This window comes from Bos taurus, chromosome 14 (genome assembly GCF_002263795.3).
Source record: "Bos taurus isolate L1 Dominette 01449 registration number 42190680 breed Hereford chromosome 14, ARS-UCD2.0, whole genome shotgun sequence".
Classification (NCBI taxonomy): domain Eukaryota; kingdom Metazoa; phylum Chordata; class Mammalia; order Artiodactyla; family Bovidae; genus Bos; species Bos taurus.
The window spans coordinates 62,039,018-62,058,422 of record NC_037341.1 but is presented as its reverse complement, the minus strand read 5'-3'; the positions used below and the strand labels follow the sequence as shown (position 1 = coordinate 62,058,422).

The 19,405-nt window shown below is 37.6% G+C and overlaps 1 protein-coding gene across 3 annotated transcripts in view; it reads right to left on the bottom strand.

Annotated features, from left to right (window-relative positions):
- The window catches only part of UBR5 (ubiquitin protein ligase E3 component n-recognin 5), a 139,010-nt gene that overhangs the window by 68,496 nt on the left and 51,109 nt on the right, over positions 1–19,405 (bottom strand). For 2 of the 3 annotated variants that reach the window (XM_005215566.5, XM_005215567.5), the window contains exons 6-11: positions 14,248–14,437; positions 13,538–13,697; positions 12,783–12,932; positions 10,841–11,034; positions 467–583; positions 272–382 (exon numbers count right to left, since the gene is read on the bottom strand). In XM_005215566.5, coding sequence (XP_005215623.1) covers positions 272–382; positions 467–583; positions 10,841–11,034; positions 12,783–12,932; positions 13,538–13,697; positions 14,248–14,437 — 922 coding nt within the window. Of the gene's footprint in view, positions 1–271; positions 383–466; positions 584–10,840; positions 11,053–12,782; positions 12,933–13,537; positions 13,698–14,247; positions 14,438–19,405 lie in introns of all 3 variants that reach the window. The other variant, NM_001192417.1, reaches the window with a different exon arrangement.

Below are 19,405 nucleotides of genomic sequence, written 5' to 3'. Positions count from 1 at the left end.
TTATAGCTCTTCAGTATCTCTTTTGTCAGCACTTAGCTTGAATATTTTTTCTTCCCTTAAGTAGAAAGATCTCTCTGAAACTGTTATAAAATAAAAACTATTATAAAATAGAGATAAAACAGAAAAGATTATACACTGGATTACAGTACTAAGGCCACTTGGTATTTGTAGGTTTAAGTTAGACAGAAAGATAGAAATGAAAAGATGGAAAGGGGGCAGGGAAAGGAAGAAAATCAAGAATTTAAGAAATGTTTATCACAGGATGTCTTACCTTGTTATTTTCTGTAGCTACAGTTGCTCTTATGCTATTTGCAGACAGGAGAACTATCTTTTCATTGGTTAGCCCCAAAAATGTTGCTCGTGGGTGATGTAAGGAAGGATTCTTTGAAAGCATAAGAAAAGTGATTGTCATTTTGCATATTGATTTGGAGAGCTACTTAATGTAAGATTTAATATACTGAAATACCTGTGCATTTCTGTAAGGCTCAGATTCACTCCACTTCCACTGATAAAGTTCTCCTTTACTGCTGACAGCCAAAAGCTCAGAATATAGAGCCCCAATACAGATGAATTTTGTTCCATCCTATAGTGAAAATAATATAGTAGTATAAATATAACAACTGCCAAACCTCATGATTTGGGTACATCACATTAATTACTACATCTAATCTGGATTATGTGAACACATAAACCCCTTTAGCAAGGTCCCCTCCCTGAACTCACCCTTTTCCAGTCACACTGGCCTTCTCCCTGCTCTTGCCAGGATCCCACCTTATTGGTCCTTACTGGTCTCTTGCCCTGTTTTTCAGGTGACTCACTCTCTTTCTCCTCAATCAAGTTTGCTCAAGTGAGATCTTCCCTGACCACACTATCTCCAAAATCAGTACTCTAATATTGCATCTCCTTACTCTGCTGTCCTTTTGGTTCATAGCATTTCACAACTTGACAGATTATATTTACTCATTTATAGTCTACTTCAGGCTTCCCTGGTGGCTCAGTGGTAAAGAATCCACCTGGAATGCCAGAGACGTGGGTTTGAACCCTGGGTCAGAAAGATCCTCTGGAGAAGGAAATGGCAACCCATCCCAGTATTCTCGCCTGGAAAATCCCATGGACAGAGGAGCCTGGAAGGTTACAATCCATGGGGTCCCAAAGAGTCAGACACGACTGAGCATGCATGCATAGTCTATTTCACTCAGATATAAGCTTTGTCTTGTTCACCACTGTATCCCCCATTCTTAGAACAGTGAACACAGTAGACACTTGATAAACATGTTGAATAAATGAAGAAAAAACAGACTAAGGCACTGAAGCTAGGAAAGTCGAGTATCAAAACAGAAGACTCCGTCCCTGGAGGCCATTCCAAGCTGCTGAAACAAGTGTCTGCGTTGCTTTTAAAGGTAAAAGCTCACTTAAAGAATGTACAAGTAATAAGTTGGAATGCAATTAAATTTGCAAAAGTTTAAACAATAAGTGTAAATAAATATCAATGATAAAGTGATAAATTTTTTTAATATTAAGGCCAGAGAGATCAGTCATAAAACTACCCTGAAATCTCACAGCAAAACTTGCCAATAACAGATTTTATGTTGTATTTTTGCTACTGCAAAACTTCTCTGTTCAATTTGAAATTCTGGCTCAGGAGTACATGGAACTAATAGTATCTTTAAAGTTTCTATCAAATTCCAATCTCAGATGGGTTATGGGACTCAGCTACAGCCTGCCAAGACTGATAACAGGTTACACTTCAGAGCCATACAAAAACAATACTAATTTTTAATCTTTTATTCTACCAGTGCCAGTCAGCTCTACTTTCAAGTCATATCTGTTACGCCTATGGAGGGATGCAGAAGAGACCAAATTTGAAATTTTCCAACTTAGCAATTATACTCTTTCCTTCACCATAGGTATCTGAAAACCACTGTCTACTTTCTCCAGGATGACTGCATCAAATTTTAACACTTCTAACCTCATAATTCCTTCTCAACCCCTTGGTTAAAAAGATGATGGAATTGGACCAATTGACTCCCTATCTCCCAATATACTTAATGAAAAAACACCATTCTCCCCTCCCCACAATCTCAGAGAAAGAAGTGTCCCTCTCCACTGCTTAAGGATAACTCATAGACACAAGTGGATGCAACTCACTCTTATTACCCCAACAACCATCCAAACTAGTCTTCCCCTCAGTCTTACTCACAGTAAAGTGAACAATTACTTGGCATACATTTCACCTCACTGGCTTTCACTGACAATGACACTTGGTCTTGCAACAGCCACATCAATGCTCCATGTGTCAGGGAGTTAAAATAGGAAAAAGGAGTTCAAAATGGCAATAGCTAAAAGACAGACAAAGAAAGGGAAAAGCCCGAGAAAAAGGAATAAAGGAAAAATCTGCGGACCTGAGTGAGAACCTCAGGTGAAACAAACACACCCCCTTCCTGGGTAGCCCTAATTTGCATAGGGCAGGCGGGGGTGGGGTGGGGGTAGTGGGGAAAGAGACAAAACTATAAAAAGAGGAAGCCAAGAAGAGCTGACTCCTTAGAAAAGACCCTGATTCTGATCTAGGAAAGACTGAAGGCAAGAGGAGAAGGGGACTACAAAGGATAAAGATGGTTGGATGGCATCACCGACTCAATAGATGTGAGTTTGAGATAAAACTGAGAAAATCACACACTCTCCCAACACATGCATTTACTCAATCAGTTCATCTTCTCTTTCAACTCTGAACCATGTGACTCTATGCATCACAAGCTCTAGAACCTCCCTTCTCTCTTGTTCACAGGTCACTACTGTCACTACTCTCTTCTGGTCTTCCTTTTATCTTCATGATTGTTTTCTCCATTTCCTTTGTACCACCTTGTACTCCCTGACCCAGATTCTGATCTTGTCCCTTTATTCAAATTATGCTCCACCTTCAGGTTTATATGTGACTGGGCACCATGCTGTTCAACGTGTCATTCTCCTATCTCCAGACTAACCTGCAGACTAAACTACCTGGATGTTGTAAAAGCAACATAACATCTCCAAAATGAATTCATCACCACCTCCAAAGCTGCATGCCCCTTGCAGTCCCTATCTCCATGAAGGACCTCCACCCACCCACCTACCCTGTAATAGGAAAGCCACAAAGGAGTCTGAGCCCTCTCTTCAACTTCTCTCTTCTCAACCATATGGTGATTAGCAAACCAATGCTATCCTTGTCTCACCTTCCCCTCAGATTCTTTCCTTCCTCTGTCCTCACTGTCACTGCTTTGGTTGTTCAGTCGCTCAGTCGTGTCCAACTCTTTGTGACCCCATGGACTGCAGCACGCAGGGCCTCCCTGTCCATCACCAACTCCCAGAGTTTACTCAAACTCATGTCCATTGAGTTGGTGATGGCCATCCAACCATCTTATCCTCTGCTTTGGTTGAGATCCTTGCAATTCCCCTCTCTATAAACAATTTTACCAGTCCTTAACTGTTAAGAATAGGCATAGAATTGTTCCTATTCCTATCTTTCTCCGATACCAATAGTGCTTGTCTACTTAAAAACACACAAAACAAAACCCCACCAATCTCATCCTGTCATTTCTCTAAGAACTTTGTTGGCAGAACAACATCCTAACTCTTCATCTAGGGCCCTCTGGTCTTGCTCCATCTTGCTCTTCTCTTCTTCCCACCACACAGCAGTAATTCCAAATTTCTCATTGTTCCACAAACACACCCTGTCCTTTCGTGACTCTAGGCCCATACTGATATGCTTGGAATGCTTTTGCATCTTGGTTAACGCTCACTTAACTTTAAAAATGCTGCTTAAAAGTCATCTCCTCTGTGAAGATTTTGCCAAATCTCTCAAATCTTAATCTAATACCAGGTGGTATTAGTCATTCCCCACTCTAAACCCCTAAATACCAGATTCCCAGCTTCAACCTAGGATTGGTGGTACTGTGAACACATTTCATATTATGTCAATGTTTGTCTTCCATATTGAGTTCCCTACGGGCTGCTGCTGCTGCTAAGTCGCTTCAGTCGTGTGGGCTGGTCCGTAACAAATCTACCTCTATGTTCCCACAGGCTAGCTTGGCACCTGGCACATGGTAGGAGCACACTGATAACTGAACAAACGCATCTCAACTCGAACTTTCTGAGTAAAAGCCCTGGCAGAGCAGTACAACCCTGAACAAGTCGTGGTATAGCAAGAGTATGGTGTGTGAGGCTCTCTCAGAACTGACTGGCCTGCACCCCTCAATAATGGGCCAGGGCTCCCCAGCTCAGGAGTCCTGAGGTAAGTGAATCCCGAAGACCCTGAACATCCCCTGAAGACCCTGAACATCCATTATGGACAAATGTGGATGGACAGCACAAACCACCAACCAAAGGAAGATGGAAAAAATCACCTATTGTTTCTCGCCTGATTGAGATGAGTTTGTAGAGAAATACAAAGCAATCAAATACAGTAGCACAGTATTTTAGCTCACACACTTCAGAATATCATAGAAAACAATGTTTTTATTGTTTTAATGAAATACTAATGGCTGCTGCTGTGCAAGCTAGGGCCTGTTTCAACCTGGAAAAGGTGGATATGCATATTTCCTTAAAGATGGGTAGTTTCTAGCTTTTTTACTTGTAAACAAAATCAAATTATTTAGAAGCTGAATCTAATCAACAAATTTGCAATTCTCTGAACAATAAACAGGTCATCACCCAAATGAGCAATCTCTCCCCAAAGGGGATGAAAAATGCTAAAAATATAATACAAATTACCTAATGGCCAAAGTTTAAGTCATTAAGCATAGCAACTTGAACTCCTACTAATTTTGACTTCTGTTTTTTAAAAATTGGTCTTATTACTCCTAATTTTCTCCCCACAAAACTTGGTTTTTGTTTTTTTTTTTAAACTTTCCTGTTCTCAACAAACACTAGTTTTCCAACTTAAGTAGCAGCTCTAACAGCAGACTGTACTGTGCACTATGGCTGAAACAGACATTACACAACTACAGGCTACACGGCCCAATCTGATCAACTGTCCTTATTCACACTTCATTCCCCTCACCTGCCTATGTTTCCATTTTCTCCGTATGCCTGGCTTCTTTTCTGTTTTATGATCACTTCTCCCTTGCTCTTACTTCATTATTAAATTACATTTGTGATACACTTATCAAACTTTTGGAGAATTTTGAGCATTACTTTACTAGCGTGTGAGATGAGTGCAACTGTGCGATAGTTTGAGCATTCTTTGGCATTGCTTTTCTTTGGGATTGGAATGAAAACTGACCTTTTCCAGTCCTGTGGCCACTGCTGAGTTTTCCAAATTTGCTAGCAGATTGAGTGTAGCACTTTCACAGCATCATCTTTCAAGATTTGAAATAGCTCAACTGGAATGCCATCACCTCCACTAGCTTTGTTCGTAGTGATGCTTTCCAAGGCCCACTTGACTTTACATTCCAGGATATCTGGCTCTAGGTGAGTGATCATACCATCGTGATTATCTGGGTCGTGAAGATCTTTTTTGTACAGTTCTTCTGTGTATTCTTGCCATCTCTTCTTAATATCTTCTGCTTCTGTGAGGTCCATACCATTTCTGTCCTTTATCGAGCTCATCTTTGCATGAGATGTTCCCTTGGTATCTCTAATTTTCTTGAAGAGATCTCTAGTCTTTCCCATTCTGTTGTTTTCCTCTATTTCTTTGCATTGATTGCTGAGGAAGGCTTTCTTATCTCTCCTTGCTATTCTTTGGAACTCTGCATTCAGATGCTTATATCTTTCCTTTCCTCCTTTGCTTTTCGCGTCTCTTCTTTTCACAGCTATTTGTAAGGCCTCCCCAGACAGCCATTTTGCTTTTTTGCATTTCTTTTCCATGGGGATGGTCTTGATCCCTGTCTCCTGTACAATGTCAAGAACCTCCACCCATAGTTCATCAGGCACTCTGTCTATCAGATCTAGTCCCTTAAATCTATTTCTCACTTCCACTGTATAATCATAAGGGATCTGATTTAGGTCATACCTGAATGGTCTAGTGGTTTTCCCTACTTTCTTCAATTTCAGTCTGAATTTGGCAATAAGGAGTTCACGATCTGAGCCACAGTCAGCTCCCAGTCTTGTTTTTGCTGACTGTATAGAGCTTCTCCATCTCTGGCTGCAAAGAATACAATCAGTCTGGTTTCGGTGTTGACCATCTGGTGATGTCCATGTGTAGAGTTTTCTCTTGTGTTGCTCGAAGAGGGTGTTTGCTATGACCAGTGCATTCTCTTGGCAAAACTCTATTAGCCTTTGCCCTGCTTCATTCTGTACTCCAAGGCCAAATTTGCCTGTTACTCCAGGTGTTTCTTGACTTCCTTCTTCCTGCAAGGAGATCCACCAGTCCATCCTAAAGGAGATCAGTCCTGGGTGTTCATTGGAAGGACTGATGCTGAGGCTGAAACTCCAATACTCTGGCCACCTCATGCGAAGAGCTGACTCATTGGAAAAGACCCTGATGCTGGGAGGGATTGGGGGCAGGAGGAGAAGGGGACGACAGAGGATGAGATGGCTGGGTGACATCACTGACTCGATGCACATGAGTTTGGGTGAATTCTGGGAGTTGGTGATGGACAGAAAGGCCCGGAGTGCTGCGATTCATGGGGTTGTAAAGAGTCGTACACGACTGAGCGACTGAACTGAACTGAACTACCTAACTTTTCACAAACATTTCTTGGTAGCTTCTACATGACAATTTAAATTCCCCACCCAGCTTTCACTTTTAGAACCTTGAAAGCAAAGCATCATGACCAACAAGTTTGATCAACTGTTCCCAACAGTGAAGCTGCTCCAAATATCTTAAGGAGCCAAATATCATGGGACTGTTTCCTCTCAATACCATTCAAAGAAAATTGAGAATAATGTACAACTCTACAATTCAAAACGCTGGTGGGAAATACATTTTATTATTTCCCCTAGACTCTATGAAAACACCCAGAACAGTAAAGGACATGACTGTAAGTTAACAATAGTGACTACCTAAATCAGTTGTTTCCTCATCACCCACCATACAACCTTTATCAAGTTCTTCTTTGGGAAAGAAAAAAGAAAGTGAAGTCGCTCGGTTGTATCCCGACTCTTTGCGACCCCGTGGACTGTAGCCTACGAGGCTCCTCCATCCATGGGATTTTCCAAGCAAGAGTACTGGAGTGGGTTGCCATTTCCTTCTCCAGGGGATCTTCCCAACCCACGGATCGAATCCAGGTCTCCCGCATTGCAGGCAGGCACTTTACCATCTGAGCTATCAAGGAAGCACTTCTTCTCTGGGAGCTTACTTAAAATAAAGGATGTGTGCGTCTCTTAAACTGAAGGTTTGTTTTGTTACAGAGCACAATGGGGAAGTTCTTACGTTCAACTTCAGCAGACTGACTTAGCATGAATTACCCTGCAATTTTTCTCCACCCTTTCACCTTCACATTTTATCACTTAGCTCTTATCTTTACAGTCTTATTTCTAACAGTCTTTGTTACTATTGGAGATGCATTTTTTTATTCCCTTGTAAGTCACTTTAAGATTCTTATTGTGAGTAGGTTGGTGTGTGTATACACACACATACATATATATGTATATATAACTACATATAGATATATATATAGTTACAACTTAAATGTAGGCATTCAGCAACATAGAACTAAATTTCTAATCAGAGAAAAGTAAATTTCAAAAATGACCAAGACATGAAAATGGATCCATGTTAATGGAAGTAACTCTTAGTAATCACTCTGGCCTCCTGTGATTCCCCAAAGCCTCTTGTACCTAATTCTATTATAGTATTTAGGCAGAACAATGTTACGCCTTCCTACAAAATTCTCACCCTAACACCTGAACAAAAAGCCTAAAACACAATATATACTTAATCAAGGCTACTCAAGTTACTCATTGGATGACCCTCACTTCTGCCTCCACAGATCTTTTAACATCTCTGTAATTATCAATTATGGTTATTTTTTTTAAAAGATGCTGAAAGTTAATAAGGGGAAAAAAATTCATTGATTTATTTTTTTCTTTCTATCTTTTAATCCCTTTACCCATTTTCCCTACTTCCCATCTCTGGCAACTATCAGTCTGTTCTCTGTTATATAGGATTCCTTTTTTTTTTTTTTTAAGATTCCACATTTAAGTGCCATTATATGGTATTTGTCTTTCTCTAACTTCATTTAGCAAAATGCCCTCAAAGTCTATCCATTTTGTCAAAAATGACAAGATTTCATTCTTTTTTTATGGCTGAATAATACTCTTGTGTGTGTGTGTATCAACCCACTGATGGACACTTAGGTGGCTTCCATATCTTGACTATCGTAAACAATGTTGCAATGAACATGAGGGTACATGTATTTCCAGTTAAGTGTTTTCATTTTCTTCAGATAATACCCAAAAGTGAAACTGTTAGATCATACAGTGGTTCTATTTTAAGTTCTTAAGGAATCTGTTTTCCATAGTGGCTATACCAATTTCCTACTCCACATTTCACCATTGAAGCAGCTGTATTAGCCTAGAAAATGGTGAAACTTTGAAGAAGTAGCTGTTCCTCTAAATAGGTGACGGCAAAGTCAAGATTATTCCAATTAATTTAACAAAGGAATTTCTCAGGTACCCTAACAAAAGAAGGAAAAATACCATGGACACTAACCAAACTTAGAATTTATAAATACTGAATTAGGTCATTTCTGAAATTAAGCTAGGACAACTCCTTTTTCCTCCTACCACCAAAAAAAAAAGCAAAAAAGAGAGACGATTTGCAAATAGTGTGTGCCGACATCCTATATCTCCCTGCACTCTCCGTCTCCTATCAAGCACCCCGCAAAAACCTTTTCCACTCCTCAGGGACCACCATCTCCAACTACGGAGGACATTTAAATATGGGCCTCCATAGTGCCTATTTCTTCATGCAGAATTTATCCTATGTTCCTGTACGATAATTTTGCACACTGTTCCAAAAGCAAGGTTTTTTTCCCCTTAACAATTCTGCATTCTCTTTCTGACTATAGCATTCAGCCTTACAAATCATCTTAATGGTTTGCTGAAAACCAGGATAATACTTATCAGTTTAGTTAGGCTTATGTTATTTTCTTTCTCTAAACTGAAATTTTTGATGTCTAAATTTCAGTCACAAGCTAATAAAAAGTAGTTCTTATTCAGAAAAAACATTTTAAATTAGGTTTTTCTTTATTGGGAAAAAAAAAAAGTATAGGTAGGGCATACTCTGTTGCACATACTGCTATTTCTCCTTCATTCAACGTCTAAACAAACCATGGAAATATACACTAAGTAAGGCCTATACAGTGTCAAAATTTTATGATGAACTTAGTAACTGCCTCTGAAAACAAGCTGTACTTAAAACCATGCCTATCAGTAAAGGCCAACTAAGACTGGCTAACTCTTAACAAAGTGTACACTGGCCAGGAAAAAGTCCTGCTAAACTCCAACTGCTCAAAACACTTTCAAATACATGCTGAAGAAGACTAGACTAATATAGATGTGCTGGCACTATTAAACAAGATTCAGGAGTCCTCCATTACTTCCTGTCAATATGAAGTAGATGCAGCCCTACTCCATTACTTCCTGTCAATATGAAGTAGATGCAGCCCTAATACGATCAAGGCTCTCGAGAAACAGGAAACAAAGAACAATGTATAAAAACAAGAAAAGAAAAAGCCCAATGGTTTAAGTCACCTTCTACCATATGAAGTAAAAGTAGAAACTGGAACATTTCTGGTTTTATGGAAATAAGTAAGAGAATGCAATTCAGGGAAACTTTGTCAGCTGCCAAAGAAAACAGAATAACCTTTTGCTCACAAAGAGACTGATTAAAATTCATGTTCCTTCTTGCATTCAAGCTTTCCACATGAGCTGAATACAGAGGAAAATTAACCACATCAAGATTCACAGTAACTATTAAAAAATAAACAAATTCAGAAAGTTAAATAATATTTTCCCTTTAATATTCCAAAGTCAACTTCAAAGAAAGAAAAGAAATGCACATCAGAACGTCCTTATCTGCTACAGATAACCAAGTTCTTATCTTCTTTTACTTCTACTTAAAAGAATCTCTCATCCAACTGGATCTGGAAATAAACAGGCACTCCAAGAAATACATGGACAGCATATGGCCTCCTACAGGAACCTGAGAAAATGAACCACCTGCCTCTTAAGACAGTGAAACCTACACACCATCATCAGGATGTGTCCTTGCAGCAGTGATGGAGTTTTAAAGGTTCACACCACTTAAGTCCTGGCTGCTATCTAGAAGCCCGCCATGTACCACTCCTCAGGATGCAGAGCATCACTCCCTCAGTTTCTTCCTGTCCAGCCTGCTTTGTCTCCCAAAATTTTTAGAGCAAAGAGCCTGTCAGAATTCGCTGACATCAATCAGGAAAGCTACCTAATCAAAGAAACACAGATTCCTAATCTTGCCCTCATATGCATGTCTGTATCAATGAAACCTGCTCTGCAGACACTGGGTCCATTCGACAGCACAAAACAAATTTCTATCAAGAAATATACCATCAGTTACTGGTGCGAGTATCACTAGAAAAGAAATCCTGAAACAGAATGCTTATGTCTTATCTGAAACTGCCATCCCGATGCCTCTGATTTACTTCATTAAGTAGAAAAAAGAAATAGCACCACTGAACACATCTCGTTAAAATGATTCCTGCAGTGTCAAATCAAGATTATTTATATTTTAAAAGAAACAAAAACATCACTTTATGTCTGCATTTTAAATGACAGTACAAAAACCTGAAATAAAACAGAAACCTTTTTGGGGGGGTGTTGGGGGTGGTAACGTGTGTGCCAGGAATCCATTTAAAATGGAAGAGATGGGGATTTTTTCAAATACCTTATCAGGCCACCACTGCAAATCTTCTCCAAGAGACACGGGACTTTGAACAGGCGTATTCTTCTTATCCAAGTTTGGCTCTCCTTCCTTGCTGGTAGAGCCCCTTTCATTATCAAATGAGGCTCCATCAAGCCACCTTCGCTCACGTAAACGTAAAACGGATTCACGTTCACGCAACAGCTCAGAGTCTCTCTCTAAGGGAAGAAGGAGAACTGGTATGCAATTGGGTCACACCAGTGGGATAAAAGTAAGCCACTCTCTAGTAAAGACCCTTCAGGATGCAACTAACAGCAGTTTATCCACCCACAAGAATTTAATGTAACTATATATCTAATAAGCCTGACATGCAACATTCAAAACATTTAACTCTTTCAAGTGAATGTATGAAAATTGTACACTAGTTCTTTAAGCATTTTTCTGAATATGTGCTTTTAGAGCAGAATTGCCTCAAACTGGATTCTGGACATTTTACATGGAGTTTTAAATTTCTAGTTTTCATTAAAAATGCTTACCACAATTTTTTAAATTTATCTATTAGAAACTATTCATAAATTAAAATTTTGACATGTTAGATACATAAACAAAAAAAAAGTATTTGTTAGAGATTCTACACATGGGGGGGAAAAAACTTTAAAAGGGCAAAATAAAAATCCATTAACTGTAAAATTTTTGATAATCTTTGTTTAGAGTAATTTTACAGACTAGATTTTTGTGATTTATCTTATCTTTTGTGATAAGATAAAAAGTCTTATTTAAAAAATTTTGAGAAATCAGAAATTTTTTTCTATTTTAAGAATCTTTATAGAAAGACTATTTTATAAAAACGCTACCACTGAAACTGGCTTACAAACTTTTTAAAACAAATTTTCAGGTTGCTCACACATTACTGTTTTAACTAGGCAATTAAACTTTCAAAGACTTGGATATTAAGGATTAAAAACAAGTTGAACCATATAAAACTGCCATCCATGCAGGTCAAACATGGTCAAGTACCACCAATTTCATATGGTTCAGACTGAAAGAGATGCCCACATAGAATGACCTAAGGAAAAGCAAAAGGAAGAAATTTAGAAGGAGCTATTTGTTAAATACTGAATATTTGAAATGTAATTCTTGATGCATTTAAGGCAGTAAAATATTCACTTATTTTTAAAGAATTTGTAAGCTATTACGTAACAGTTTCAGTATACTAAAAGATCATTTTAAGACTGTTGTTTTAAAACTGCTTCCAAATAGTAGGCATTTGCAGTACAGTCTTAATGTAAAATGGCATCTTTTCCAGTTTACTAATGATAAGTATATAATACAGCTGATTCCTTCCTGTTATTTGAATCAAGGAGTTTTACTTTCTGAAAAGTAAATATACTGACTTTAAAAAGTTAAAATATCAGTTAAATATATGTCAACATATACAAAGAAAGGCTTCTGTTTGTACGATTTCAAAATCTTTCTAAATTCTACTATAAACTAAAGCTTTTCAAGATTTTAACTTCTGAAAATACTATTTTAATAAGCTAAGTATTTATATGTATTTATTATGGATCAATCTCATTCCAAAAGTTTTTTTTGGATTTAAAATGAAGAAGATAGTCACCTTATTTTAATCAAATAAACTAGAGAGACTTATTTTATGAATGCTGCATGTCATTGTTAAGTAGAATTCTGCTTTTAGTTCAGAATCCATATTCCTAAATTCAAAAATATAGTTAGATAAAATATAATCCTTTATATGTGTTCTATAATGCATTAATAGATAAAATCATCTATAAAGTTCTACTGTGGCTCTTCAAAAATCAAAAATAATTATTTTAATGCCAAAGCTTCCAAGAACACTAATAAATAATGATTTCATCTAGTGTAATATTAAAAGTTCAAATACAAAGAATTCTACCACTAGCTCTCCAGTCAGCCAATAATCACCAAGAAATAAATGCACAATTACCTCGAGATGAGCCTAGCCTGGAAAGTGACGACCGACGAAATGAAGGGTAACCAAAATAGCTAATGTCTTCAGAAAACATGGCATCTGCATCGATAATGACACTTGGGTGGGCAGAATGAATGTCAGCATCAAGAAGAGACATAAGATCCTCTATAAAGTGAAACAAATATAAATGAAACAGGTACAGAGAAAAAAATCTGTAGACCACCAAAAAATCCCTTAAAGTTAAAACATTAAAATCAGAAGCTGACTACTGACATAACCTGAGAAGAGAAGCGGTAACTACCTAAGAAATACAGTTAACATCATTAACACAGAGTTTAAGAACATCAACTGCATGATTATTGCTTGGGCTACATCCTAAATAATCACAAGAAAAAAGGATCATTATTTAAGATTCTTGTGACATCACAGAGATGATACAGTCAAAATCTAAATGCAGTTCAGTTATTACATATTCAGTAATAATAACAGCATCAGAACAACATTCCAGAGGCATCTGTCAGTCAGCAATAAAGCTATGCATATACATCCATGCCTTTATTAGGACGAAACACAAGTCCACTGAGCAGAAATATGTCCCTATTTTCCCTTAAAAAAGATTTTACAATCAAACACTATAGGGAGAAATATCTACCACCTTAGAAAGAACAGTCAGAAAACCCACTGCACTTTCATTTCATTCCCGTCAAAAAAAAAAAAACAAACAAAACACCTCTCCCTAGATAAGAGAACCATGATGGTGATCCACCAACCTCCAGGCAAATAAGATTCACTAGCTGTATCATCACCATCATCTCCATCTTCATCATCCCGGCTAAGTAAATTATTTACAGCAAGGTTTACATCAAGATTTGTGCGCTGAAGTTCTCGAATAATGACACTTCTGGATTTGCCTTGTAAAACAACTTGGGCCTGAAATAAAAAATAAGGAGTGCTATGTTAATTTTCTTTTTTGTAACTTTTTTAAAACTCAAAATGAGTTTTCTAGGATCAAAACAGAAAAGCAGTATTTCACAACTCATGATATAAATCATGGCTACAGCCCACTATATTTGGGTTTCCCTTGTGACCCAGCTGGGCTTCCCTGGTGGCTCAGAGGGTAAAGCGTCTGCCTGCAATGTCGGGAGACCCGGGTTTGATTCCTGGGTTGGGAAGATCCCCTGGAGAAGGGAATGGCAACCTACTCCAGTACCCTTGCCTGGAAAATACCAGGGACAGAGAAGCCTGGTAGGGTTACTCGCAAAGAGTCAGACACGACTGAGCAACCTCACTTTCTTTCTTTTCTTGTGGCTCAGCTGGTAAAGAATGCACCTGCAAAGCAGGAGACCTGGGTTCGATCCCTGGGATGGGAAGATGCCCCAGAAAAGGGACCCGCTACCATAAACCATGGCTACAGCCCACTATGTTTAGTTAAACCTCACCCTGTCCTGCTCTTATGTTAAGTGTTCCACAGGATCCATACCTGTGAAATCAGCTCCTCTGGAATCACAGATGCTGGGATAACTGGCTGGGGCTGGCTGCCCAGAAGCCCAGATCCTCGATCCCGTCCCGTTCGAATAACTCGAGTCTGTCGGCGAGAATCTCGCGCTCCAGCTGATGACCTACCAGAGGATCCTCCTCCACTTCCACCCACTCCAGAACTCCAGCGACTTCTAAATTATTGGAGAATTTATAGAATTAGCATTTTAAATAATCATTCAGCAAGATTCCTCCAGGTCTCATTTTCATTCTCTTAGGACAAGCTAAAAGCTATTTTTCTAACTGACATGGTATGTTACAGTGGTATTCTGACAGAACAAGATAATAGAACTGAGCTTTAAAATAACAGTTCTAATTTTTTTAATGCTTAAATATAACTTCACTTTTAAAAGATAAATACCACGCATCTGCTTTTTTAAAGAACCACATACCTAGCATTTCTAGATACGACTCTAAAATGAGTTATAATACATTTCCTCTTTGCACAAACGACCTATCGGACATAACTACCAACAGTCTGTAATGCAAAAAGTAAAATTCAAAGCTTAAATTTTAAAGACACAAATAAATGGAAAGACACCTGTATCCATGGCTTGGAAGATTTAAAATTGTTAAGATGTCCAGACTGCTTAAAGTAATCTACAGATTCATCACAATCCCTAGCAAAATCCCAGTGGATTTTATGCCTCAAAGGACATAATCAAGAGTGAGGAAGCAACGTACAGAATGGAAGAAAATATCTGTAAATCATGTATCTAATAAGAGGTTAATATCCAGAATATATAAAGAGCTCTTACACTCAACAACAACAAAAATCAAATAACCTGACTTAAAAAATGGGCCAAGAACGTGAATAGACATTTCTCCAAACATAATACACAAATGGCCAAATAAGCATAAGTTCAGCATCACTAACCCTGAGAGAAATGCAAATCAAAACTATAACATATCACCTCACACACATTAGAATGGCTACCATGAGAAAAAAAAAAGAAAACTACAAGTGTTAGCAAGAATGTACAGAAACTGGAACCCTCATGCACTGTTGCTAAGACTATAGAATGGTGCAATGCTATGAAAACAGTACAAAGTTTCTTAAAAAATTAAAAACAGAGCCATCATGTATGACTCAGCAGTTGCATTTCTAGGTATATATCCAAAAGAATTGAAAACAGAGTCTCAAAGAGATATCTATATACCCATGTTCAAAGCAGCACTATTCATAAGAGCCAACAGGTACAAGCAACCTAATATCCAATGAAAAATGAATGGTTAAACAAAATGTGGGATATACATATACTGTAATATTATTCAGCATTAAAATGGAAGGAAATCCTGACACATGCTACAACACAGATAAACTCTGAAGATATTAGGCCAAGAGAAATTAAGCCAATCACAAAAACACAAATGATATCCAAAGTAGTCAAATTCATAGAAACAGAAAGTAGAATGGTGGCTGCCAGATGTTAGGGAGAGGGATAGAGGGAGCTGTTTAATGGAGATAACGTTTCATTTTTACAAGATGAAAAAGTTATGGAGACTTCCTTCACAACAATATGACTATATTCAATACTAACTGAGGTGTGCAGTTATAATTGTAAAGACGATACGGCCAATTTGCAATCTCTGTTACACAAAACCTCAACTGAGGTTAGTTGAAAGACAAAGGTCAAAATATCTCTGGCTTGCCCATTCATTAACCTGACTGTTACCATGGAAAATACCACATTTTCCTACCCACACCCACAGTGCAGGATTTCTTCTGTTGGAATCCAAACAACCTACTAGACTTCCTACCTCAACCAACGCTAAACATTCCTCTATCCAGCTTGCTGTCCAGAGAAAGAGCAAGGCGTTTGACTAAGTATACATTAACAGAGGTTTATCAGTGGTTTCAAAAGAAAAGTATTGGAATCCTCTCTTTGTCTATGATTACAGTGAGCTCTGTCTGTCTCTCTCTCTCTCGCGCGCGCGCGCGCACACGCTATATATATATATACACACACACATATATAGTGAGATATACATATTTTTAATATTAACCTCAAAAATAATGTAAAAACCAGTTTCTACTATCCACACCTCACTCATCAAATTAATCCTACAATTTGACCCATTATATAATACTCAAGATACACAAAGTGACTCCAATCAACTGGGAAAATCACGCATAGTATGGAATTAATCCACAGTTTGCAATCTTAATACCCATGGGATAACAATCTTAATACCCATGGGATAAGTCCTATCCATATACTTGGCTAGTTTAAAAAACTATACAGCATCAAAAACAAGAAAAGTCTGAGAAACTGTCATAATCAAGAAAAGCCTAAAGAGAAATCACAACTAAATCTACTGTGGTATCCTGGATGGGATCCTGGAACAGCAAGAGGACACTAAGAAAAAAATGAGGGAATGTGAACAACCTACAGCCTTCAGCTGATGATAATTTACCAACATACATTAATTATAAAAAGTGTACCAGGCTTATGTTACATGTTAATAGTGAAAACTGGGCATGAAGCATACAAGAATTCTCAGTACTACCTCTGTAATTTTTCTGTAATCTAAAACTGTACAAAAATATGAAGCTTATTTAAAAGAACATATACAAATACACAAGCATACAAACACACACACTAGATAGGTATGTGTGTGCCTGTGCATATGTGCACATTTATTTCCACGGAAATATCAACTAGTTTCAACACTTAAGTCAGAAGATTTCCCATTAAAAAAAACAAGTTTGCAGCTTTTCTTAAGATTAAAGGGCGGGGGGTAGGAGAGAAATGGAGGTTTACATTTGGTAACAATGGCCCTGTAGACTTCTATGGTAACATCAGCTGTTTAGCTGCCTCCTTTAAAAATGGGTGATAACAAACAATGGATGAAGAGACTTTAGAAACTAATATTTCCATTTTAAACATTCTTTAAACACACACTCTCTTTCTCCAAAGTTGGTGTTCTTCCCCTTCAAAGTTGGTGTTCTTGCCCAACTGAAATGCGCTTAACAAAAATATCCTGGAGATTTTTAAAATATCTCCCAGGATAAATTTGAGTAATTATGAAAGAGAAAAAAAACGCAGCTAGAAAGCCTTAGCACACTGCCAATTAGCAAAAGCCCCAAGGGAAAAACATTAAAAGTCCTAGAAACATTGACTGTTATTTATTCCTAAGAATGCTCAGTCATAATACATGATCAATTCTCAATTACCCACACTGACAGCAAAGAAAAACAGTATTAATTATGCCAAAATCTTTCAAATGCAGTTCTCAGAGACCACCTGATTCACAACTCCTCTATGAACCCAAAGGGAACAAGCCAGGACTCTGAAGGAAGAGGCTGGGGACCAAGGTCTGTGGGGACAGTCTTTCAGATATGACTGCACCTGTATGTCCTAGGTTCTCTAATAAATAGCAAGCTTCTTTAAAGTTTACTATAATCAACATAGGAATGTGAGGAGGGGGGAACAACACAACTCAGAGAAAGAAAATTTATTATGACAGATAACATTTTTGACTTTAAAATTTCTTAATTTAGAGAATACTGGTTACAATTTCTCCATCAACAAACTGAGAAAAATTTTCATACAGGCCAAGAGAAACAATCAGCCTTTAAGTGCTTACATTTTGTGGACATCTGCAAGACCAAATAAAGGTAAACATATGGCTTAGTCAGGGGGAACACTGTGACGTTTTTCAGAATTGCGATCATGAACCCAATGCGAAAACACAGACTCTGTTGGGGTGGGGCAGGTTTATAAAAACATGATTCAAAAAAGGAATACAATCAAGCATAAGTAAGAGGAACACAAAAACTAATGATTCTCCCCGCTTTCCAAAGTCTTAAAATTAGCCTTAACCTTCTTTTGGAGCAGCTCTACTAAGGTTTTTATTCAAGCTCAAATGTACTCCTTTATTATCATCTTTGTTGTGTATTTTATTACCAAAGACATAAAATTCCACTACTCTCTTCCAGTCATCTTGTCATGTAGTCTATTATAACTGGTTATATCCAAGCTTTATTTATAAAGAGAAGAGGATTTAAATAGGATAATTTAAGCAACAGAAACAGCAATGGATTATAAACCATAAAATAAAACAAATATCCATGAGACCATAATAACATAAATAACTCAGCAGTAACAGAATAGAATAAATAAGAAAGAAATGGGGGAGGAGGAAAAGTTCTTCCTTACAGTCAAATTTCAATTAATGAGTGTAAAAGAAATAATAAAAACATATTTTAAAAAGCACTACTTGGCCAACACCACAGTAATGAAGGAAGAAATTATCAATGGATGCTAAAGTTAATGAGCAAAAATATGATAGAAAATGGACTATTTACATAGTCAGGAAGCATCCAGCTGAGCCACCAGGGAAGCCCATCTCCCCACAAAATACATTACAAAGGGGGCACTATTAATAGTAACTTTAAAGGGGGAAATATTAATAGTAACTTTATACTTGAGAAGCTTGGCAAACATCACTTTAACTAAGTGGTCAGGGATAACCATCACAGTAATGAGACAGGTCAATATCATGTGCCTCCACATATGATGCAATGAGGTCACATCATCACTTCTGTGGTATTCTTGCCAAAAATGCATCATCTGTAATCCCAATCAAAATCCCACCACGTTTTTTGTATCAACAAACTGATTCTAAAATGTATAGGGAAAGGCAAAAGATCTAAAGAGCCAGCACAATACAGAAGAACAAAGTTCTTTTGACTGACTGGACCCTGACCAACTTTCAAAGACTGACTATAAAGCAACAGTAATCAAGACAGTGTGCTACTGGAGAAAAAACAAATAGATCAATTGTACGGAATAAAGAGCCCAGAAACAGACCCCTATAAATACATAAATACTGATATTTGACAAAGGAGCAAAGGCAATACAAAGAAGCAATTCAATCATTGCAAATGATTCAATCATTGCTAGAATAACTGGACATCCACATGGAAAAAAGACACAGACCTTCACAAAAATTAAAACGGATCACAGACTTAAATGTAAAATGCAAAACTATAAAACTCCAAGAAGATAGCAGAAAAGAAATCTAGACAATCTTGGATTTGGCAATGACTTTTTAGCTATGACACCAAAGGCACAATGAAATAAATAACTGATAAG